The 25,940-nt window shown below is 38.7% G+C and overlaps 1 protein-coding gene across 6 annotated transcripts in view; it reads right to left on the bottom strand.

The window, feature by feature from the left end:
- Positions 1-6,451: 6,451 nt before the first annotated feature.
- Positions 6,452-25,940, bottom strand: part of INO80D (INO80 complex subunit D) — a 66,046-nt gene continuing 46,557 nt past the window's right edge. For 5 of the 6 annotated variants that reach the window (XM_070387742.1, XM_070387732.1, XM_070387762.1 and 2 more), the window contains 5 exons: positions 24,881-24,990; positions 23,276-23,409; positions 16,146-16,363; positions 15,272-15,429; positions 6,452-13,858 (listed from right to left, as the gene is read on the bottom strand). In XM_070387742.1, coding sequence (XP_070243843.1) covers positions 12,678-13,858; positions 15,272-15,429; positions 16,146-16,363; positions 23,276-23,409; positions 24,881-24,990 — 1,801 coding nt within the window. In that variant the 3' untranslated portion in view covers positions 6,452-12,677. The remainder of the gene's footprint in view (positions 13,859-15,271; positions 15,430-16,145; positions 16,364-23,275; positions 23,410-24,880; positions 24,991-25,940) is intronic. The other variant, XM_070387768.1, reaches the window with a different exon arrangement.

Here is a 25,940-nt window from a genome sequence, read left to right as displayed (position 1 = left end):
GAGGAAACCAGAATTGAAAGAGACACGTGTACCCCAATGTTCATCGCAGCACTGTTTATAATAGCCAGGACATACATGGAAGCAACCTAGATGTCCAACAGCAGACGAATGGATAAGAAAGCTGTGGTACATATACACAATCGAGTATTACTCAGCCATTAAAAAGAATACATTTGAATCAGTTCTAATGAGGTGGATGAAACTGCAGGCTATTATACAGAGTGAAGTAAGCCAGAAAGAAAAACACCAATACAGTATACTAACGCGTATATATAGAATTTAGAAAGATGGTAATAATAACCCTGTATGTGAGACACAAATGTATAGAATAGTCTTTTGGATTCTGTGGGAGAGAGCAAGGGTGGGATGATTTGGGACAATGGCATTGAAATGTATATATCATATGTGAAACAAAATGCCAGTCCAGGTTCAATGCATGATGCAGGGTGCTTGGGGCTGGGGCACTGGGATGACCCAGAGGGATGGTATGGGGAGGGAGGTAGGACGGGGGTTCAGGATGGGGAACACGTGTACACCCGTGGCAGATTCATGTCAATGTATGGCAAAACCAATACAATATTGTAAAGTAATTAGCTTCCAATTAAAATAAATTTATATTTTAAAAAAAGAACAACAACAAAAAAAGCATCCTTAAGTAGAAAAGAACAAGAGTTTAAAATCAACTACCATATAACCAAAAACATGGATAGATCAATGCCAAGCATTAGTCTTCATAACTTGCAGTTTCAAAGGCAGAGGTGGATGAATGAAGCTCTGTCAGTGTTAGCCGTTTCATTAGTGCTGTGGATACCTGCTTCTAGCTGCAGAATGGTAACTTCTTTAGAGAAGCAAAGTACAATTCTGGAACCTACATGCCTGGATTAGAGATCAAGAAAGAAAAAGTCCAAGGGGCTTCCCTGGAGGTTCAGTGGTAAAAAATCTGCCTGCCAATGCAGGAGAGACGGGTTTGATCCCTGATCTGGGAAGATCCCACATGCCATGGAGCAACTAAGCCCATGAGCCACAACTATTGAGCCTGTGCTCAAGAGCCCGGGAGCTGCAAAAAGAAGCCACCGCAATGAGAAGCTTCCACACTGCAACCAGAGAGTAGTCCTCATTTGCCGCATCTAGAGAAAAGCCCATGCAGCAACAAAGACACAGCACAGCCAAAAATAAATAATAAAAAATAACCTTTTAAACAGTCTAATGTCCCACAAAAGTAAAAAATCATAAGTCTCTACAAGAGGAAAGTGTGATTAGAACATTACTAATTTTTCTTTGTGAATTTTGTCCTAGCCTCTATCAGTACCACACAATTCCTCAGCATAGAAAATGAAGAGTTCCAATCTACATATTAAAAAAAAAAATGTATTTCAATTCCAAGGAGATACAAGGCAGGCACTTGGCAACGCCTTAAAGGAAGAGTGTTAAAAGGTTTTTGTTTGTACTACTTTGGTTATACAGCATGAAGTTGTTCTTATACTTGTGAAACTATGAAAAAGAAGAGAAAAAGGTGCTCCTGATAAATTAAATAGAAACTGACTTGCAAGACCTCCATTATAGAACATAACAATTTCCTATGCAACTTCTGCTTGGATTTCAAGGTTGGATACCACCTTAAAGTCACTTTGAGGAGCACTTAATTGATCCACAGATATGACAGATATTAATCACTGTTAGTCTAAATATAAAGAACCATGAATAAAGCCCCCTGGAGTTCTTGCCAAAATATAAGATATAAAAAACATGTATAAATACTCTAGCTAACAAAGAGGGAAAAATCCTTACTCTGGATTAACAGCTTCCATCAACATCCAGGCAAAAGAAATTAAACCAAGAGCAAGGCTACTTCACAGCAAGATTTATTAATACATCCAAAAGAAAGAAAGAAAAATCATTTTGTCACACTATATACAGATAATACATACAGTGTTTTATACACATATTACATCAGTTTTTACACAAGAAAAATATACATAAAAATGTAAACTTTTGTATACAAAAACCCTTAAACAAATTAAACAAGGACCAGAAAACAAAAGGAGACCAATCCATTATTATTTCATCAAATTTTTAAAATGGTAATACAGTACATTCATTGAGATATACATGGAAAATGTGAGCCATCTCTTCTTGTTTAAAGGGAAATTACAAACCAAAGCCCATCATTTCCCCAAATGTGGTCTCCCCACCAGCAATAGCACACCCAATACCATGGATACGCCTTTCCTCAGAACTGGGGGCCCTGTCCCCAAACCTGCCAATCTCACCTTGCTCCTACAATCTGTGTAGAAACAAGTGGCTTCTAGCTTTTGTGCATATAACTAAGCTTCTAGCCACTATTAACATAGAGAAGAGTCTCAGTTTGTAAGTTCCCTTTAAGCAGCTTTGAATTTTTTTTTTTTTTGTATATATATTCTAATGTATGGCCTGTTGAACATACTTGTGTGCCAAGGTGAAGGAGAACACTGAAAAGAAAGGGCTTTGAGGACGGCTCGTCCTTGCTACCGTGCAGCTACTTTGTTAGAAGAGATTTCAAAACTGTGCAACCTGTTGTTTTACTGGTTTTGAATCTGTTACCTCACCTTTGATTTCCCACTGCAACTTGGTTTCAGCGTGCACTTCAGTACTCTGGTTAGTACCATACAACTGCCAAGAGGCTTCTGTTAAAGGCTGCTTCTGATATCAAGTTTTAGCTAAGTTACTCTGTGAAATTCCTCAAACCCCAACTTCTCTATTTGTGTCTTCAGGGGTATTCTTACTCCATCTGTTTTTTGTTAACATCTTACAATTTAGGATTGTCCATCTACACTCCTCTCTCTAGAAGGTCTTGAAATGGAATCTGCTACCAACTCATCATAAAATAAAATACTGAACAGTTTTTTCTTAGTATTCTTCCATTCAGCATGTCAAATTGATATACTAAGGAAAAATACCTGAAGCTGTGGGGAGTAAGAATTAAATCTAGGTCGGGTACATGCAGACTTGGAGTTCTTAAAAAAAAAAAAAAAAATGTCTGGGAAGACCTTTGACTAAATAAATGTAAAACCTGCTTAAGATAGCTTCATGAGAGAGCTGTCTTTTCTCAAAGTTGAATTTTGAACAAGGCAGAATAACAAGTAGGTGATAAATTTCCCTGCAGCTAGAGAGTAGTTAACTTCCCCCAGGCAAAATGATCTCAATGATCATTAATTATTAACGAAAGGAAGAGGCAAATTGGTGAATTAAGTTGATCTGGGAGATGGTGGATGACATATGGTAATGGAAATGTTAGGGTTGCTTTATAACTGAAATAAACAGGCTGGTTTGTGGTGTATCTCCATTTCAGAGAGAGGAAGACACGTGAGGGGCCTCAAGTGAGTCTCCAGTTCTCTTCCTCTCCTGGGATAGGTGGCGTTTTTAAAATGACAGTCTCCCTTTCAGTTAAAAAAATAATAACAATAAAAGGAAAAGGAGGAGAAATAAATAATGTGTGGACCTCTTTAGATGAGACTTCTAAATGTTCTTTAAATAACTTTTGATAATGTTATTTTAAATCATTACATACAACTGCTATCGCAGTGACAATATTCCAGTAGGGGTAGCATTTTGCTAAATGTAAAAGATTGCCATTTAAAACTCATACATATACATGTGTATATACAATATATCAACACTATTTATATACATATATATCTAGAGAGCAACATTGCATTGCCTTTGAATATCTATATATTCACTCACACAGTATATACTAGAGACATACTGTGTGAGTATATAGGAAAGTATATGTACACATACTCCAACATGTCTGTCTGTGTGTGCATAAAAGCTTTAAAGGCACAATATATAGGGATGCAAGTTTTCTAGAGAGCTGCAGCAAAGTTAAAACAGAATGTCACAAATGTGAGAGAAGTCCAAAGGAAATATAGCAGAATTCATTAAAGCAGTTTCATCATGAAGAAAATGAGTTATAGAATTCAAGAGGCTCTCCATTAAAATGAAAATGGTAAAAGTATGATCAATCACAAAGTAAAACAAAATTTTAAAATGACAAATTAGTGACAATAAATGAAAAAATAAATATAATACTAATGTCAATCATAAAAGCACAATTATGTTTTTCCAATTTAAGTAAAACATCCCCAAATTAACTAGGTAAAACTTTCAAAGTAGTTCTGTTTGAATGTTGATCTTTTGTTTATTGGTTGGTTGTTTTTGAGACAAATGATGCCCAATTTTCAAAATTACCATAGAAAGTATTGCCAAAATTTGTGTCTTCTGGGAAATTTCAGAGACAAGTGAAGTGTTAATGAAATATGGTTAGGCCAAATGATTCTGGCAAAAAGGACCTAATAAAGGAGAAAAAAACACAAAGTAGTGTGATTTTTAAGTGGTGAGAGATTGACTTAGAAGTCCATGAAAATGAAGAATAGTGGGAGTGGCAAGTAAGAACAGTTCTAAGAGGAATTCATAAACAAGACTATAATCCTAAGGACTTCCATCTTTGTATGCTCTGATAATTACACTAGACTGTCCCTCTTCTTGCTTATAGAATAATCCACAATTCTCCAAAGATGTATAATCTTGCTTAACAAAGGCTGTTTATCTGTTACACACACACTTTTTTTCTTTTAGGGAAATATATGTATATAGATTTATCTATACACACACATATACATACGTGTATATATAGATTTATACAAATGTATAAATAAACATAATACTTCTCAATCTTTCCATCGACAAGGCAAGTTCACATTCAGCAAAGTGCCACCACATCCCATATACACATCTCTGTACAGATATACACAAAAGGGCTTACTTCACCCTTCAATCAGGGGAATTTATTCTAGCAAATCCCATTAACCAGTAACTGAAGGGAGAAATGGCACCAATACAACCTCCCTTCTTTCATTTGCATGCATATGTACAAGAAATACGCAGATTTTTAAAAAATCCATAAAGCAAGAGTGAATGAAACTGGGAGATGCTGCAAAAAATACAACTGTAAAAACAACATACAAAAAGCTTTCCTAGGTCTTGAGTATATCTAAAATGAATGAGGCTTCAAAGATAACGACAAATCCAGACGTCATTTATCAGAAGTTGTTTTAACATGTTTCAAAGTACGATTTTTTAATATTAAAAATAAATGTGACTGGAGCATTTAATAAAACTCTAGCTTTGACTATTTTAGACCACCAGACACTTCAGTAATGAATGTATAGCAAAATGACAAAACTCAAAATACAGGAATGCATTTTTTAAAAATTGCATATAAACCAGGTAAAAAGTCAAGGGTATCATAATTTTCCTATAGCCAAAATATGGTGGTTTGGGGGCATGCTAACTTCATAAATAACAACACAACTGAGTAATTAAAAAAAAAAAATTTGGAAATAACTGAAATCAACCCAGCTTTGAAATGTGCATGGTGAAATGATCCCACCAACTCTTTAAACAAAGGAGCCCCTTTAAAAATGGCATTCTTTACAAAAGGCCTCAACTTTATTTCACCAAGAAAAGGTGATCAATAATATTTTATAACTCAGAATATGAAGAAATCTATTATTAACGTAAAAAAGGTTCAACTGATCTCTGGTCCCACCACCCCAATAGATAAACACAGCTCATGTACAGGTCTGTTTTTCTCTTATTTTTCCACTCAAAAGCAAGAGGCTGGTCTTAGAACCTGCTGTTTTTTGTGTTGTTTTAAAAACATAACATAAGCTAATCAAAAGCTTGAAATAAAATGCACATGATATCAGAGCTAGCCTTTTAACATAACACAATCAAGAATTTGGTGTATTTATACAACAGAGACAATGAGAAAGGAACTCCAACGCCCTCAACTAAATAAATCATATTTCTACCATACATTCTGTTGCCTTTCTCTTTTTACGTAAGCACACATTCATCTCTCTCATACACGTGCCCCCAATGTATATTTTTGCATGTGTGTAAAAACACAGACAAATACATGCACACAAGTACTTTAATTCTATTTTTAAGTCACAGTGGGAATTCCTTAGTGAGGAGGGATAAAAAGTTCCTGAATAAGACACTGAGAACATCTAGATTTATTATTTTTCCTATTTGACTTCCCAACTTACAGAATAAACTGTAATTAAAAGAATAAATCCATAGGAAATAAAAGAGGTCTTAAAAACTTAATTTACAAATTCCAGCTACAGTAGTTGGGGAGTTTTTACTTGATCTATGTATTTCTATTTACCCTGTAACTAAGCTTCTAGCCATCTTAAGTGTAAACCACAGATCATTTACTAAGGAAACGTGATTTCTCAACGGTTCTATGAGCAGTAATAAATGGTCTAAAGGTGTTCTACATTTTGAGGCCCCAGGATATCCTTCTATTTTATATATCTGCAAGGTAGCAAAGGATAGCTATACACCTTGACACGGCAGAGATCCAGTGTAAAAAGGTGCTTCACTAGTTTGTTTTGTCAAAAAAAAAAAAAAAAAAAAAAGCTCATATATAATTTTTTAGCTATTAAACACATAGGCAACATAATTCATTACACTCAATACAGCTTTAGTATAAAACTTATAATTTATGAGGTGATGTTAATAGCATAAATTAATATACCTTTTCTCTTAAAATCTACAATAAGTATTCTGAAAGCTCATTGGGGAAGGAAAGTTTTAAATAAAAGTTTTAAAGCTGTGCGTGGTGGGAAAGGATTCTGTATGCTGAGGCTGAGATGAGAGCCTGAAGGAGAAGGAGAAGCGTCCCAAGCAAGACACCATGGGCTACGAAACCAAACGTTTTCTCTTTCCTGCGCTCTCTCAATGATGAGTCACCTTTAGTTGCTTTTAAAACTAATTTCTTATTTTAAAAACTGCCCTAATTTCCACAAGGAATCCCTGAGACATACTCAACACTATACAGTGAAAAGAATTATCACTGTTGAGAGGAACTGATTCAACCCTTCCGAGCAGATGAAGACAACGTCCTAAGTACCAAACCTTCCCATCCCTTCCAGGCTCATCAGCTGGAGCCAACCGTACTTCAGTGACGCAGGGTGGAGCCAGGTCAGGGCAAATCAGTCTATTCTCCAAGTAAAAGCAAGGGTGGCGTTTAAACTGCATTGGAGCCTTCTGCACTGCATGTTGAAAAGTTTTCCACGGGGAACTTTGGGTGCATATAGAGCTTACTTAAGTGGCCCCCAGCTTAAAAAAAAAGAACCAAGTGAAAGAAAAGGTTCTCTTGGGCCAAGAGCAGTACAGATCATGCGTGTATGTGTGTACACACACTTCAGTGCTGGGGGTGGGCTGAGCAAGCAGGCAGAAGGGAAAAATGGAAGGAAAGCTGTGCTCCCCTACTTTGCTGAGAGTGAGACAGGTTTTCTCTTAGAAGACTGTTTTCCCAGACTGCACTTGAGACCGCCACAACGCTGCCATTCAAAGTAGCCAAACGTTCCCAAGCTTTGGGAACCTGGAGGGGGTGTCATCCCACATTTGCTCTTTCACTCTCTCTCAAATGCCACGTTTCCTTTTATTTGCTCTGTATCACAGTGCAGAAAGAGGGAAGCTAACAAAAAATCAGAGTAGGAGTAAAAAGAGAGAATTTTTGCTATTTAGAAATAAGGCTAAGTCTGACCCACAATTTTTGCATTAATGACACTGGTTATTAGAAGAGACATAATTACTCATTTATGTTTTATGTTTTCTTTCCTAACTCACTGATCAGAAAAAAACACTTGAGATATTCAAATATATTCTTCACTGATCTTTTATTACACATCTTTTGAAAGACAGTATTATAAAAAAAAAGTTGCTTTAATTAACTAAACATGGATTTTGTGTCCCTCCAATATATGATATTGGGCTTCCCAGGTGGCTCAGAAGGTAAAGCATCTGCCTGCAATGCGGGAGACCTGGGTTTGATCCCTGGGTCGGGAAGATCCCCTGGAGCTAAGGAAATGGCAACCCACTCCAGTATTCTTGCCTGGAGAATTCCATGGATGGAGCAGCCTGGTAGGCTACAGTCCACGGGGTGGCAAAGAGTTGGACACGACTGAGCAACTTCACTTCACTTCAATATATGATATTAGAAATCTTTATAAAGTTCAAGGTATTAAGCAGTCACTATATTGTTTTACTTTTCTATAGAAGGCCCATTAAAATTCAGTTGTTTTCAATGTATTGAGAGGGGGGGAAACAAAATCTATGTTCTGTCCAATATATATTCCCACACTCACCTTTCTCCAACAAATATAATTCTCGGCAGGACAAAAAGTCCTTGGAGCAATGTAGCTGTCTGCGATGAAACATTTGGACTGACTACACTTTCTTCCAGGGAATCCTTTAAATTGCCTCATTAAACTGCAGAATTCTGTTGACCATTTAAACAACCACTGCATTATTCTATATACACCAGATTAAAAACAGAATTTAATAAGAGTGTTAAAAGAAGGCTAAAAAGAAAGATGAAGAAACCAGAAACTAAATACCTAAACAAATTTTAAATGAATTTGAAACCTATTAGCTTGAAATGATAGTTTAGTGTTATTAACAGCCTCAGCTCTTTGCAATACCAAACCACAGCAACCTTTTGAACTAACTTGGAGAAAAAGCAACTTGCCTCCCACAAACACTGCGGATGAAGCTACCACCACCATTACCAGCCCCACAAGGCAGGGGCACAGGAAGGACTGCAGGCAAGTATCAGTGAACTTACAGGATGGGTGTGACCTACACAGGCTCAAATTCTAGTGCCAAACGATAAAAGCCCAGTAGTATGGATCAATAGAAATATTTTTTTCAGGTAAGAAGAAAATCACACAGGTAGGGCAGCTGTGTGTATCATGGACACTGTCTTTGCCTCTGTGGATTACAATCATGGACCGAACGACCTCTGATAAGGAAAAGCTTTAGTGTTAGTCACAGAAAATGATGCTGCTTAACTTGCAGTTGAGAGATTAGGCTTATTTAAGAAATAAATCTTATAAATAATTATTTGGCAAAGATAAAGTATTCGCTTTCTTTAGCCTTAAACCACTCAAGACAATAACTATGATTTTAAGGAAAAGAAAAAATTTTTTCCAACTTTATGTCCATACCTACTATTTGCTTCTCATTAAATTATACTCTTTTCATGGAGGGACTCTAGGCACATCACACTGCCTGCCAACATGAAATTGCTCAGGAAGTCATTTATGAGACAGTTCTAGTTCACATGGTAGGTTACTAGAGAAAAGAATCCTTTGTCATATAAGCTATGTGGTGATAATTAGAAAATTTTTCCATTGCATAGTCTGTCACTTGGTGGGTTAAATGTAATTGCTATTTACTACTGTGGATTGTTTACTAACTACATAATCTACCCAGATGTGCAAATTGCTAAGCCATTTTTACAGGGGAAAATCAATGTCTTAAGTACTTTAACTAAAATAATAGTTAACAGTTATGTAGAGAGTGTAAAGGAGAAAAACACATCTTTCCTTCGGATGCTATAGATCACAGCCAGTGAGCATTATACATTAGCATGGAATTCAGATTCTCAGAGCACAGAATGTATCCATTAACTGCAGCAACTTTGTAAACTGAATCACATTTAACACAATCTAACTGGCCTTTATAAATGGTCCCAAAGAACTGCAGAAACAGAGTGAACCTTCTTTGCCATTATTTCTCATGAGTTGAGTTTTAACACTAAAATGAAAGCTAGTATCCACGTAATTAGATAGAACCTTATATCAAATTTGTTTCTGATTCCAGTATTGCCTTATTGGAGCCTTAAGTGCTATTTTAAAAGACACTAATTTTCATATTTCTGGAGTAAAAGATACTTCGTTTCTTTCTTTCCATGTTAATAGCAAACCTGCTACTAAGAGAGTAAAATTGCTCCATTAGCTAAAACAGCAACCTAAGGGTTATCTCTGGGTTCACAGATGTTCTTCTCTTTCCAAAAAGGGACTCACAAGAAACAGCAAGAGTAAAGTGAATCGCAAGCATGGATATTTATTTTGAAGTAGACAAAGTGAGAAGAAAAATTTGTTTTTCCGCTACTTTCTTAAATCTACACAGGTACTTTCTACGGGTGCCCTTTCTTCAGCTATTTATCGTGGGCATCTACACAAAAACGAATTTACTCAAAAGTTTTTGGTGTGAAGCTGTAACTGGCAACATTCCTGATCATTTCATGCCTCCTTACCAGAAAGCAGGAAAGGGCTTAAAAATGCACAGAAAACAGAAAATTGCAAACAATAAAATGTGCAACTTACTGCAAACTCAGTTTCCATAACTGAAGAATTTTAAGCAGCTACCACAAGGGACAAATTGCCAGAAAAATTCAAATCGACATCCCATGACTTTCCCTTCACTGTCAAAGAAGGGCTGATAAGAAAGTCAATGTGTATGTACCACTTTTAGCTCAGTAAAAAAGAAAGTCAAGGGCTGCTCTGCTACAACCTGTGATTAGTACACAGTGGAGACGGAATCGAATCACTAAGAATGGACAATTAGCATGTGATGGTTATAATGGGATGTGAAGAGTTCAGTGAACTAAATGACACTTTTGAGCAGAGGTAACTACTCATAATCATTTCATTACAGTACATTAAAATTAAAAAGCTTACTAACATAGGTTCACAGGTGAGAAATACTCAGATTATCTGTTCTCACCATTCAGAATAAAAATTTATGGTGCTACCAAATATAATTTTGCTTTGTGACATAATTTTATAATTTAGAAATTTCTCAATCTGCAAAAAAGGCAAAGCTATTAAAAAATAAATCTTCCAATCAATTATCATGATTAAAAAAAACCTAAATATATTACAAACATATTTTTGGCCCACAAAAAGAAAACTTCAATAAATACAAAATAGGGCATATCATGATTTCATACAGTCATGTGACATTTCCCCTCCATAATCTCAGGCACGTGGTATCTGCATAATGCCTGCTGATCACCATCATTCCTTTAAAAAGCAGAGAAAGAAAAGCTTTCAAAAGAAGGGACTGGTTAGAATTAGCATGGCATAAAGAGAAATACATAGAGGAAGTAGGAAAATACATCCAAATCTTTACCTATTGAAAAGGAATTAAGATCAAATATTCCCTGACAAATGAATTATTATATCACATCATTAATAGATATGTTCTCTCATCTTTTAAAATATATATATGTAAATTAGACTAGATTCAGGTATAAATAGCCAATGGTATCTCAAGGGACAGTGAAACTTCTCAGCAAAAGCAGAGAACAGATGCCTTTAAAATCTAGTTCCACCCTTGGGCGGAGGGTGGGGGGTCAGGGAGAAGGCAGGTTAAAAAGAAACCTCACATATTCATTTCATAGTCACCAACTTACTAAACTATCCAATATGATTTTTAACCTTCAAGATCTGGTATTTCAAAAAAATTCCCCAAACTTAAACCTAAATACTTAAAATTATTTTAAAAGTACCAAAGGGTGAGTAAGATTTATGTCTAATTTCCATATTTTGCTTTGAAAGAAAATTTTAAAATGTGTATCCTTCAGATATTACATGTCACTTCACAACTGGTACATTGATTCTACAAGTGTCATCAACATTTTACAAACTTTACCAAAGAATCACTACTGTAAACATGAAAAATCCCAAAGCAAAAGATGGATCAAGGAGTTCACAGATCCCATCTCTCCAAACCAATCTTGAACTATCCTGCTTTTCACATCAAAATATTTTCTTTAATTACATCTTGTGAATATATTCCATGGAAGAGGGATTCAGAAACAAATGCTTGTCTAAAAAGGCAATACAACCAACCATCAGACCTCAGAATTGCAGCAACCCCTGCAGTCCTGGCCAAGCTCTTCACCACATCCGCCGGGCACTGATGTGAATTCAGCTTTTTGTGTTCTGGGCTAACTTAGCAGAAAAGGGTTGTGTTACTCACGCCGCCAGACTGCCACCCTTCTCCATTCACCAAGGTCGGCTAACTCAGCGGGAAAGAACGACCAACCTTATTAGGGCTCTGAGATGTGGGAAAGGAGAAGAGACTTCTACTTATTAGGAAATAAGAAAAAAAAAAAACCAACAATGGGACAGCTGCTTCCTGCCCTGCACAGAAATACACGCGTGGGTGCACACACACACACAGGCAGTCAAAAGACTAATTCTTTTTCTTTTTAATTAAACATGATCACAATTAGGAATGGAATCCTGGCCTCATGTGGTGTTTGCTGAGCAGTTGGTGCTAAGACAGAGGCTTGAATCTGCCTCTGCACACCATTTGCCATTTCTTACACAGAACTCGATGAACAGGCTCATTCTAGCTAGAACCACCTGTGTAAAGACCTGGTATTAGAATGGAAAGCATTGATCTACGATACTAAGAAATAGTAAAGGGCACTGGTAATCTGAGGTATCTTCCACTTCTAGGACTTGCTGCTGAAAGTCGATTCTATCCAGTCACTGTGCTGAGCCACTAAGGAAACCACTGGGGGGAGGGTGGACCCGCCAGGAGGGAACGAGCACCAGTGCCAAGGAGCACATGTGAACACTGAAGCGAGGTCCACCGCAGGGGGAACTTGTTTAACTGGAAAAGGGGAGTTCTCCTCTAGTCCCCGTCTGTTATTTTTAAAATCTTCTTTAGGAAAAGGGGGCGAGGGGGTGGGTGATAAAGAGGGAAAAGAAGATAGAAAACACCAGGTTCCCCACCTGCCTGCAAACACACAGACACGCTCAGTTAGGGGAGGTAAAGGGAGAAGATGCGTTATTGGTACTTGTAGCTGTGGCACCTGTTACTGTGAAGCCTGTGGGAGGCGCTATCGAGCTGTGGCTGGGCTGCAGGTCCTTGGGAATGCCACTGTGAGAACTCAGCTGGTGGCCGAAGGCTGCGCTGAACTGAGGGAGTTGCTGCTTGGGGGAGGTGGAGGCCAGCAGTTCAGCGGAAGGCCCCATGCCACTGAAGCTGGTCTGCGGTAACCCCGGGAGCACACTGGAGCTGCTGGGGGTCACGGTGGCGAAGGCAGGCTGTGTGGTCTCTGAGTTCGAAGTGGTGGGCGGCGTGGAGAGGGACGTGGAAAGAAGATGCCCATCGGCGACGAGAAGGTTGCTGAACGGAGAGGGGTCTCCGAGGTTGACGGGGAGATTGCCCCAGTGAGTTCTGGGGTTCACGACCCCTCCGAGTGGCACCTCAAGTGGCGTCGGGAGCAAGTGCTGCGCCATGACGGGCATCTCTGCTGAGAAGGTAGCTGCCATGTTATCACCAGAGTAAGATGTCGTGTGGGGAGAGGTGATGTGGTCACTGTAGGGAGACGGCACGTGCTCGCTGTCATAATGGCTTCCATGGGGCGAGGAGTGTGAGTGATCACTGCTGTATTGCTGTCGTGAGGTGATTAGGTCATCTGCCTTGCTCAGCAGCTGGGCAGGATGTGGCCTCTGGGAGGCATGGCTGCCATCATGAAGTCCATGAAACTGTCCTGGGAAGGCTCTCTCCCCAAGGGCACTCTGGCTCATCAGAGTGGCAGAAGTAAGGCTGACGCTGGCGGGGGCAGAGAACTGCCCCTGGATCTGCCCTGCCAGGGGTGTAGGTGGGTTAGACAAGGTAGCTGAACGGAGCAGGCTCTCATCCAGCTCTAGGCTAGAGAAGTTGTCATGGACTATACGCCCATTCAGCAGCTCCCCCAGGTCCGTGTTGACCTCTCGGCTCAAGGACGGGATCCCCGACGCTCCTGTCCCTGTGGAGAAAACCCCTATTCCTCTGTCTGACAGCTCCTGGACGGGCACACCATCTGACTGGGTGAGCACCCCAATGGTACTCAGGCACTCGAGAGAAGTCACGGCCTGCAAGGCCCGTTCAAGTTCCTCGGCCTCTTCGGTGGTGGGGAGGAGGTCTCCGTTCTTTCCTGGGTAAACAAGAGCTATTAACAAGTCAGCGGGGCTTCCACCATCCTGACCACAAAAACCACACATTAGAACTATCTGTCAAGACATTCTACTAAGGACTACTAAGGAGAGCAAGAGTGAAATATTCACGGCAGGACAGGTGAGCCTGAACCACATTTTCGGGTCACTGACAGCATTCTCACAGCCATCTCAACACAGTATTCAGTGCTCAGGAATCTATTTAAAACCTGGGGTGACTATCTGATTATAGGTATGTTTTTACCCAAAGTTAATATATTAAGACATTAAAACAGAAAACATATCTATCGGTTCACATTTGAGACAAAAGGCTGTGCAGGAGGAACCCTGTTAGCTCTTCTGCTCTTGGGCTCTTTCACCTGGAGGGACAGCCCCGTGAACCCAGAACACAGAACTCCACGTATATCTCAGCACAAAAGCAAGTGCTCAGCTCACTTTGTTGGTTACCTTTTCCCACGTTTCTGCATTACTCTCTGCTCTTCCCCTCTCACACGTCTCCCATTTCTAAGGAATTTTCATAAAATGGAAGCTACACTGATTTCCTTTCCAATATCAAAAAACCTACTGTTAGGAACTGGAGTAATCACTGCAAAAATATCCAGTTTTTAATGGTGAAGGAAACATTCTCAGAGTAGAAAAGATTTCCCTTGAAAGCACTAAACAATTGGTGGGGTTAAGCAAACTTTGTTGTGGAAAAGTGCACTTCAACTGAAGTACAGGGTGGGGTATCAAAATGAAGACAAGTTCTGAAAGTTCAATAAACTCAAGTTTAAAATGTCTTTATTCAAAAACAAACTAAAGTAGGGGCATTCCCTGGCAGTCCAGTGATTAGGACTCAGCGCTTTCACTGCCATGACCCCTGGTCAAGGAACTAAGATCCCACAAGCCATGCAACGTAGTCAAAAAGAAAAGGTTAGAAAATAAATAAACTAAAATTACTGATTTGGGGGCTTCCCTTGTGGCTCAGTCGCAATGCAGGAGACCTGGGTTCAATCCCTGGGTCGGAAAGATCCCTTGAAGAAGGGAATGGCAATACACTTCAGTATTCTTGCCTGGAGAATTCCATGGACAGAGAAGCCTGGTGGGCTACAGTCCAGGGGGTTGCAAGAGTCAGAGTCAATTTAGCGACTAAACCACCACCACCACAACCAACACCACCACTCATTTTAAAGGAATAAAGTTATAAACCTAGCTATCAAACCTACTGATTTACTAAACCTATATTATCATTTTTTAAAAAATGTACTCCTTCTAAAGAGAATAAAATAGCTTTAGCACTTTATATTTTCTGTCCATATTACATGTGAGGAGGAATACTTTGAACATATTAAAAAAAAAAACTATTTCCCTTTAAAAAAAAAAATTCATTTGAGAAACCGGTTTTCTTGAATCTATAATACTGACCGTACCTTCAAAAAAATCGAAATCTTGTAAGTCATCAGGTAGCCGCGGAAGGACGTCAGAGAAGTCCTCCTGGTTCAATTCCAAGTCGTGTGGAATGTCGGTGATCTCATTGGCAATGTCATCCGGCAACTCATCAGCGCTCAGCTCCGGTGTGGACGGGCTCCTGGGGAAGATGACACGGTTGGCCCACCACCCCCACTTTACCTTCCCACCAAGTCACCAGAAGCAGAAATGGAAAACCCTAACTCAAAATAATCTCCTTGCCTACTTTAAGATCTGAAACCAGAACGGCAGACCTCACCATATGCACTCACATATTTCTGCAAATTTTCACCCATGTATTAAGAGAAGGAAACCATTTTGAGATACTATTTTTACTGCAAATTAGTAGAATGAATTGCAATTTGGTGTACTAGTAGAACGAATTACAATCTGGTCTATCAAGTGTGTCTTACTACTTTCCGGTAGAGTTTTTAATCTGGCCAAAGTAATTTTTAAACAAAGATGAAAGAGGTAAAACTGAAATTTGCAGCTGAAACAGAAGCATCATTCATCGGGTCAAAATGCTTACCCCTGTCAAAATTAATAATGCATCACGTTTCTGTTGGAACATATATGCAATTTCTGTTGAAACAGAAAAATCTGAGAAGAGACAATTAAATTCCCAATATCAGCATCTGCTCCCTTGGATTTTAATCGAAAACTTTACTTTAGATCTAAACCCATCAGGTATCTGGTAAAAATCCTACTAGAAACTACAGAGTCTAAGCTGATACACCACAGGGTGCCTTTAGCCTACTTCCAACAGGAAAGGAAGCCGATGTTCTGAGAACAATCAGAGCAAGTAAAGGAGACGTGAGTCCTGGCACAGCCACTGACCGAATGCGGGAGGCTTCCACTGGCAGTGAGACGCTGGTGGGCATGCTGAGGTTCCCCTGGGGGACTGCAGGGGGGATGGGCTTCTGGGGTCGACGAGGTCCACGCCTTCTCTTCTTCTTGTGTTTTTTGGTAAGTGCAGGAGGCTTGGTTTTTTTCCTGGGTTTCCTCTGCTGCTGGTGCTGAACTTTACGGGAGCTATCTCCTCTCAAGAAATTATCCTTTGGAATGAATAAACGTGTATTTTTAAACTCAGATTATTTGGGAAAAAGCAAACTGCTATCTGAAAAAAATACTTATGTCTCTTATTATTTTATACAGTGCCACAAACTATGTATAACAATAATTACATGAATACGAAATTCATTTTAAAATTTAATTCACATCAATTCAACATATACATAAAGCTCATTCCACACTTAAAGGCATTGTCACAGGTGCTGTAGTGTAAAAGAACTGAATAAAACTTGATTTGAGCTCCAGAGGAACTTACTTGGTATCCCATGGGAAAAACATGAACATGAGTATACATAAATACTATAGGAAAAACTGGGCGGTGATGATATAAATACTGTCTAAGGGTATGCAAATGGAAAATTCATTACTTGTAGTTATGTGGGATTAAAGCATCAACAGGACCTTCAGTTGCTGGGATAAGGGGGAAGACCACTCTAAGCTAAAGGAAATAGCACAAATGAGACAAAAAGGACAGCAAATAACTGGGTATGGCCTGTTGCTTGAGGATATGATGGAGGGTCAAATATAAAAGTCAGCTGTAAGGAAGTCTGGCACCAGATCCTGTATGACTCTGAATACTCTGTTCAGAATTTTAAACTTTATTTTATAGGCAATGGGGAATGATTTTTTATGACAGCAGATGTTTTAAAAGGATTAACTGGACTTCCCTGATGGTACAGTGGATAAAAACCCGCCTGCCAATTCTGGAGACGTTGGTTCGATCCCTGGTCTGGGAATATCCCACATGCTGAGGAGCACAGCTAAGCCTGTATGCCACAACTACCGACCCGCACTCTAGAACCTGCGAGCTGCAAACACTGAAGCCCATGTGTTAGAGCCCGTGCACCACAAGAGCGTACCCTGCTCTCTACAACAAAGACTGTGCGGCAACGAAGACCCAGCACAGCCAAAAAATAATGGGAATACTAGTAACAGGATTAACTAACCTGGTAGAAACAATGTAAATGAATAAAGAGAAGGGGCAAGTGAGTGAAGGCAAAAATTCCAATCACAGGGCGATTTCAACAGATATTAGAAGATAAACAGCTGAGGGCGAAGTGAGCAAGAACAGAAAAGCAAGGGCTTGCTGACAGAGAATTCTCAAGATATGACAGCTGCGTGGCTGTGGTGCGGATGAGGGGAATATAAAACTCTCAAGTGTTTCTAGAGTTCCTAGTTGAGGTGATTGTTAGGTGAGGGTGCCGTTCGTGGGATACAGAGCACAGCAGAATAAACAGAATCAGAGTTAAGGAATTCAGCTGGGCTCACATACTGTTTGAGGTGTGAAGATGACCAGGGTGGGCAGGAGAAAATTGTATCTGGTGCACAGGATGCAAGAAAGGCATGGAGGCGTAGACTCGGAAGTTGAACACAGTGGAAGTCCTTCAAATAATTCACATGGACCACGGTGACAAGGTAAAGAGAGAAGACAGTGGGGACACAGCTTTATAAAACTGCTGCAGTTAAGTGAGGAGGGAAAGGAAGAACCAGCAAAAACAAGAAGCTTGCAATATAACTAGCTTTCTTCAGCTAGTACCCTTAAATCTGAATACGGTACTTCATCAATTCCCAGATGCACATTTTACTATCACTACAGTTGGGGAGCATTTTACAATAATGGCATATTATTATCTCTGTCAGCCAGGTCATTATAGTTGCTGCTGCCTACATGTTCAAAGTTGGTCATAGCTCTCTGTACTCTCTTTGTTTGAACTGAGGTTTGCACATTGTTGGTTCTACATGTAGAGGAAAAACATGGGTGTGCAGAAAGGCACAGAAAGAAGCAAGGCAGAAAATTGTTATTAGCGAAGCAAATATTCATTATTAAAGAACTGACCACAATCCCCACCTCTACCTTTTTTTTTGCAAAGCAACAACCAAATGAGAAAGGAAAATAATCACAAAGAGAACAAAGCTGTGGTATAGCAGATGTTATATACTGCCTTTCACACATCAAGAATTAGCTGAAATCAGGGGTGAAATAGAAGATAAAAATATTTATGTCTAAGTCTAAAAAAGCTATTTTGATAAGTATAAAATAAAAAATTTAAGTGATAAGAAATGCACTGTGCAACATTTTTTCCATCTGGATGGTATATAAAATAATTGTGGTTTCTATGATTGATGTCACCTTTGAGTTGATGAATTCAGTAATAACTTTTATAACCAAATACATTAAAAGATCTGAAGACTAATAAATATCAGTAGCAACAAACATACCAAGAAAGAATAAAATTAAGCATAAATCCAAGAAATCTAAAAGAAGGTTAATCCCAGCCAAACACCTGAATCCAAACACTATTACAAACTCAAAAGTCGCAAACAAATTTAGAAAACAACAGAAGACGGGGTGCTTTCCAGGCTCTGTAATTCCTTTTGGTTCAACACTTGATTCTACATTTTTTATGCCCACTATGCAGTGAATAAGCAGCTGCCAGTCCCCACCAGGAGCTGGCATGCACTCCAGGATCTCCCTCTAGGACCAGCGTGGGTCTTGAATATGAGGAAGTCAGAGAGCTCTAGTTAAAAATATGTAAGCCCTACTAGTTCTGGTCTAGGCTTCTTCCTTACTCTTCTAAGCTTATGCTGTGTATCCTGGCAACACTCCACATAGAACCGCCCGTGACCAAGGCCCCGTCTGGCTCTTGCTATCCCCTTAACTTGGCTCCTCCAGAAAGCCCAGAACCTGTGTCCTGGAGGTGTTCCTAAAGCCAACTGTTCCTTTACCTACGATATCTATGAACACTGTTCACTCCCAGCATTCTCAACTGTCCCCTTCTATTAATATTTCTCTGCAGGACAACAACCCATTTAATACCTTACCCTCTGTTCTACAAGTTCATTCCTGTTGAATACCATGTTCTGTCTGCCAGCCTGGACCTCGTACAGCTTGAGTCTCTTCTACCAATGGCTGTCCTATCCAGTGGCTGAGTCTAGTTCAGAATCTGCCCCTACCCCACAAGCCATGTACCTACCAATCAATTATTCAACAATTACTTATGGAGTATCTTTGCTCCAAGCACTGCAGATAGAGCAATGAACAAACAACGTTCCTGCCTTTGTGAAGTTTACATTCTAGTAGGGGGATTCAGAAAATAAACAAATAAACTAATAAATAACATTCGGTTCAGTTCAGTCGCTCAGTCATGTCTGACTCTTTGCAACCCCATGAATTGCAGCACGCCAGGCCTCCCTGTCCATCACCAACTCCTGGAGTTCACTCAAACTCACGTCCATAGAGTTGGTGATGCCATCCAGCCATCTCATCCTCTGTCATCCCCTTCTCCTCCTGCCCCCAATCCCTCCCAGCATCAGAGTTTTTTCCAATGAGTCAACTCTTTGCATGAGGTGGCCAAAGTATTGGAGTTTCAGCTTCAGCATCATTCCTTCCAAAGAAATCCCAGGGCTGATCTCCTTCAGAATGGACTGGTTGGATCTCCTTGCAGTCAAAAGGACTCTCAAGAGTCTTCTCCAACACCACAGTTCAAAAGCATCAATTCTTCAGCACTCAGCTTTCTTCACAGTCCAACTCTCACATCCATACATGACAACATTAGGTAAATACAAATGTTAGGAAGGAAAATAGGTAGAGTATGAAGATTCCCTGGTGGCCCAGTGGTAAAGGAACTGCCTGCCAATGCAGGAGACTTGGGTTTGATCCCTGGTTTGGTGAGATCCCCTGGTGAAGGAAATGGCAATCTATTCCAGTATTCTTGCCTGGACTTCCCTGATAGCTCAGTTGGTAAAGAATCTGCCTGCAATGCAGGAGACCCCGGTTCGATTCCTGGGTCGGGAAGATCCACTGGAGAAGGGATAGGCTACCCACTCTAGTATTCTTGGGCCTCCCCTATGACTCAGCTGGTAAAGAATCCACCTACAATGTGGGAGACCTGGGTTCAATCCCTGTGTTGGGAAGAATCCCTGGAGAAGGGAAAGGCTACCCACTCCAGTATTCTGGCCTGGAGAATTCCATGGACTGTATAGTCCACGGGGTCGCAAAGTGTCAGACATGACTAAGGGACTTTCACTTTCTTTCATTCATTCTTGCCTGAGACATCCCACGGACAGAGGAGCCTGGTGGGCTATATATATAGTCCATGAGGTCACAAAAGAGTCAGACACGATTTAGTGACTGAACAACAATAAATGAGCATAAAAAGTGGCAGGGTAGAGGGGAGGTGGAAATGAACTGACATTTGATCAGAAACCTGAATGATATAAAGAAGGAGTGAGACATGGAGAATTTGGGGAAAGAACATTCCAGGAAAAGACAAAAACAAGTACAAAGCCCCTGAGATGGGAGCATGCTGTGCTGTGCTGTGCTTAGTTGCCCAGTCATGTCCGACTCTTTGAGACCCCCACGGACTGTAGCCTGCCAGGCTCCTCTGCCATGGCAAGAGGAGGCATGAAGACTGGAGTGGGTTGCCACGCCCTTCTCGAGATGGAAGCATATGTAAAGTGTTTAAGAAAGAGCAAGAAGGCCAGTGTTGCTGGAGGGTGAGATGGTGTAAGATGAAGCTGGAGAGGTTTCTAGGGCCAGATGAGGAAGTGCCTCACAGGCACAATTAAGAATTTTGAACTGGATTCTAGATGTGATGTAAAGCCAATGGAAGGGTTTTGAGCAGGGAACTAAAACGATCAGATCTATATTCGGAAAGGCCTGCTCTAAAGACTACATACTCAACGATTCCATTTATAAGACACTGGAAAATGTAAACAGAGACAGAAGTAGATCAGTGGGGATAAAAAAAGGCTGACTACAAAGGGCAGCACTAGAGACTTTTGAGGGGGTGATGAACTATTGTGTATCTTGATTATGGTGGTGTTTATGCAACTGTATGCACTGTCAACATTCACAGAACTGTACAATGAAAAGAGAGAACTTTATTATACGTAATTCAAAGACAGTGGGACCCGTGCACACGGTCTACACTGGCTGATATGCAAGCACCTCATGTGGGTGCAGGAGGCATGGCACGAGGAAGGGAGCCTAATTAGGAGACTATTACAATAATGTAGGGAAGAATGAAATGGCAACCCACTCCAGTGTTCTTGCCTGGAGAATCCCAGGGATGGGGGAGCCCGGTGTGCTGCCGTCTATGGGGTCGCACAGAGTTGGACATGACTGAAGCGACTTAGCAGCAGCAGCAGCAGGGAAAAATGATGGCATATAGTTGGAAAGTAGAGCCATGAGATCAGCATAGTTTTTACCATCGAGTCTCTCACTGGTGCACTGATGGAATACATGTGTTGCTATACTCTCTTATGTAATTTTTCACCTAAAAATAGCTCAAACCCGTGTCAGATTCTACAACTGCCTCCAGAGAGAAAACCATTTGTATCATTTGTATCACTGTAAAAACTTTGCATTGAAAATACCTTTTAAAAACCTGATCAATATAAATTTATTTACACTACATTTTTTATTATACAATAAATATTATTTTATGACTAAGTTTATTATACTAATTCAACCTTATGTTTGCCCAGCTGAATTTGTCTAAGTAGAATATTTAACCAGCTGAAAAGAATAAACTGCTTTCAATTTCTTTAGAAGTAGTCACATAATTGTTATACTGATCAACTCACTGAATCAATAAAGCAGATCCTGAAGTACAGACCCCCGCTATTTAACAATATTCTCCTAGTCTTATTAGAAGTATGCTAGAATGGTGATCATTTACGTCAGTGGTTTGAAAGCTACAGAGCCTATGTTACCAAGGGTCCATGAGAACACCAATGAAGGTCCTCAAAAGTGGTTCAAAAAACATATGGAAGTCATTCTTTAACCATGATAAAGCCTCAACGAGCTAACAAAAATGTCTTTATTTAAAATGTTACAATAATTACTCAACATTTGTATGTGTAGTTTTAATATACAACATTTCAAAATATATGGTCAATAATGGAAATCTAAAAACCAAAAGACGTTCAGGAAGCAGCAGCCATTAAACTTAATATATGACAACTGAGGTCTAAAAAGAATGAGATCCAAAAAATCCTCGATATGCACTTAGCTAGTGGCCATGCCAGGACCACGGTGTTACAATACTAAGTCCTGTCCAATGGCCCACACTGAAATATGCTCATAGCAAGTAAGAGCTGTCTTACTCAGTTTTTTAGCACACAGGTACCCAGCACAATACTTTGCAAACAGCAGAACTCAGGAGTGGTCTCATGGGGAACTGCCTTTATCTTAAGTGATTATATAATTCAGACAGTTCACTGATTCAGACTTGTCTCTCCTCTCAATTATTCTGCATTAATTAGGGCTTATGCTACCAGCACTAACTAAAGCAATAATTAAATTCAATGGGATTATAATAGGGTTTGGCTTTTGGCTGAAATTTCACCAGATAAGCAAGACATTCACAGAGTTATATACAAGTAAAGCAAAAACCTAGAGAAATGAGGCAAGAAAGATCTTGGAAAATCTGCCTAAGTATAAGAAAATGTATCTTAAGAAGAAGTATGGACTAGGTATAGATAATAAGCAAAATGACCATATCTAAGTAACTACTATTTTCTAGTTTCTTTTGTAATGAGAGTATAAAATTAATCAGTAGCTTATTATCAACATTTTTTTTTAGTGAAATAAAACAGACTACAAAATATGAAGAACTAAAAGAGCTTCACAAAACTTGTTTCAGTAACATATATACACACATAGTTTGTACCAAGTCACAAAACATTTCCTACTATGGATAGCTATCAAACCACTTAAAGCCTCAAAATGTTAGTATATACATGTATAACAGAGTCACTTTACTATAGAAAAAAAAAAATCAACACATCTTAAGTCAAATATATTTCAATAAAAATTTTAAAATACCAATATGAAAAAAAAAACCAAAACCTTGAAAGCCTCTGTTGCAGAAAATAAAATCTGAACTTACCATTTTTTTGGCATGTTCTTCACACAGAGGTGTCTGGTGTGTAATGTCAAAGACGGGCACAGAACACTGCTGTCCATCTGCGAACTTGGCTGTGCAACTTGAGAAGAGTTGCTGAGAGCGGTTTAAGAGGATATCTGGGTTTTTTTTAAGTTAAGAATAAAATACACTGAAACAATTAAAATTTTCAATTTCTATATAAAATTTATTTCTTCAGTTACTTGTGCTTAGTAATATAAATTTTGTTTTCTACAAAAGCTAAAGAACCAACCCAACTATTATAGAAAATGGTAACAGTTGAATTTATCATCTTCAATTATCAGAAGATACTTTTAAAGGAGTCTATTTTGCTAATGAGCTCCTAACATGAGTCTCTCTTATGGCTATTCTGATTTCTGTTATTTAGAGAAGCAGGGTCATTTCCTTCCTAACACACTAACTCCTAAAAGTTACACTATGATGGTTTAAACAAAAACAAAACTTTCTTTTAAGGAAAATTTCTGCCTAAGATACTAATAAAGAATAAACAGTTAAAGATTTAATTACAAAAAAACTCATCTATCCATATTTGAATTTTTCATTTCACATTTCCAATACCAAACTCAAACTTCTAACTTATGAAATATTACTTTAAAGTTAAAACTATACTATTAAAAGTGGAACATCAGCTTTTTGTCATCATCATTTTTAAGCAGTGATACTTTTAGCCACTAACTACATTTCCATATAATAGATATAAAGTATATATCTTTTGTATTTATATCTATTTATACTTTATATCTATTAAGGAATATCTTTCATTTATTCCTTTATGCTTTTACAATTAAGCATACAGGAAAAAAACCTTTACTGCATAGAAACTGTTGCTGAAAAAGCTGTGAAAATACAATACCAAGAGAAAGGAAGGAAAGAGTAAAGAAAAGTAATTGCTACTATATTAATTTTTAAAATCCCACTCAACTTTAAATGTTTAATAGAAGTGAAAGTAATAAGATTTCATGATCACCCTGAAGTTCCTTAACATAGGTTTTCCTCATGTATATGCTTTCTTAGGATATCTTCTTTCCTAGTTACTGATGTTTGTTATCTTTCATACATTTCAGATCAGCCATGTACTCAATAAAAAGAGCAAATTAATCCCACGGTGGGGAAAAAAAAAAAAAACTATAAAACTGTATAACTTTCTTGGAAGACTAAAGACAGTTTTTGAATAATGGGATTTTATTTTCCTGTCAATGGGTGTCATGGTTATCTCTTACAAACTACCTACAACTACTGGAAGGACCAGAATCTTATTTTAAAAAAATTTTATTTAAATGACAGCCATTGGAAGAACCTACTACTTGCTGTCCATTTTGCCCATTTCGATATAATTGTTGAATACAGAACTATAATGACATAAGCAGGAAAAAAAAGCTCTTCAGTTTTTGAGCAAAACAAATGCAAGAAACTTTAAGTAAACACCAAGAAAATCAGAAGTAATATAAAAACTATTTTAAATACTAAATAGCTATGATTTCAAGAATTATTCACTTGGCCTAAGAATGAAATATATCACCCAACGAGCCAGTACTTTTCAATGTGCACTCAGTTAAGTCAGGAGGATACGCTGGAAGCAATGTCTGGTGAATGGAAGGGCTTTGTTGGTGCACTGTTCGCCCTTCACAGTCCCACTGCATGCTGCCGCTTCCATCTCCTTCAACGTGGTCCGACTTACGCTAAGGAATGAAAACACAGTAAGAATTTTTTAAATGCTTTAAGAATCTAGCACAATTGTTCAAATAATGTTACTATTTTATAACATTCACACTTTTAACTACCTAGATTCATTAATTAATATGCAAGTATGAATTACAATGACCAGTTCTAATATTTCTCCAACTGACAAAACAAATAATTACATTATAATTTGGCCTCAGCTATGTCTATCTATTTTGGGTTTTTTTTTTTTTTTTTTAAGTGATATTTTGGTTTCTTTTACTTCACAAGGAAGCAGTAGAAAATAGTGAAGACCATGAGACTAGATCAGACAGACCTGGTTCTGAATTTCGGCTCTGCCTCTTACTAGCTCTGTGATCTTGGGCAAGTTACTTAGCCTTGGTTAAGTCTCAACTTCCTCACCTGTGGAGTGGAGAAAAGAGTCCTCTAGCTGACAGGCAAGCATCAAAAGACGTAACACATCTAAAACACCACGTAGAGTATAGAGTATGGTACACAGTAAAGAATCAATGGTTGTCAGTCACCACTATTATCAACATTGTTAGATTTTGGCCTCAGAAAGCTTCTAAACATTAATACACCTGCAAAATAATGAACCTAATACATGAGGAATGGGATGCAGAACAGAAAGCTAAGCAATGAAGAATCTCCTTTCCACCCCTGTCTCAATTTGCCAGCTTCCACTCGCTCTATTAATTAATATGTGTTCATTTTAGTAGTTTGTAATCCTTCCATAGTTTTATACAAACATTAAATTTTAAAAAAAAATTTAATTCTTGGAAGTATAAAAACTATGCTACCTATGTAATTCTATCAAATGTCATAAACTATTAGGCCTTCACACGTGCCTGAGTATGGAAAAAGAATCTACTTGGTGCACTGAGTCACAAGTCAGGCATCAAAAATTGAAAAATCTTTTCAATTGTTTGTTTCTAGTATCATTCTAAGG

Source organism: Bos mutus, chromosome 2 (genome assembly GCF_027580195.1).
Source record: "Bos mutus isolate GX-2022 chromosome 2, NWIPB_WYAK_1.1, whole genome shotgun sequence".
Classification (NCBI taxonomy): Eukaryota; Metazoa; Chordata; class Mammalia; order Artiodactyla; family Bovidae; genus Bos; species Bos mutus.
Note: the sequence above shows the minus strand (reverse complement) of the source record. Positions and strands in the feature narration are given on the sequence as shown.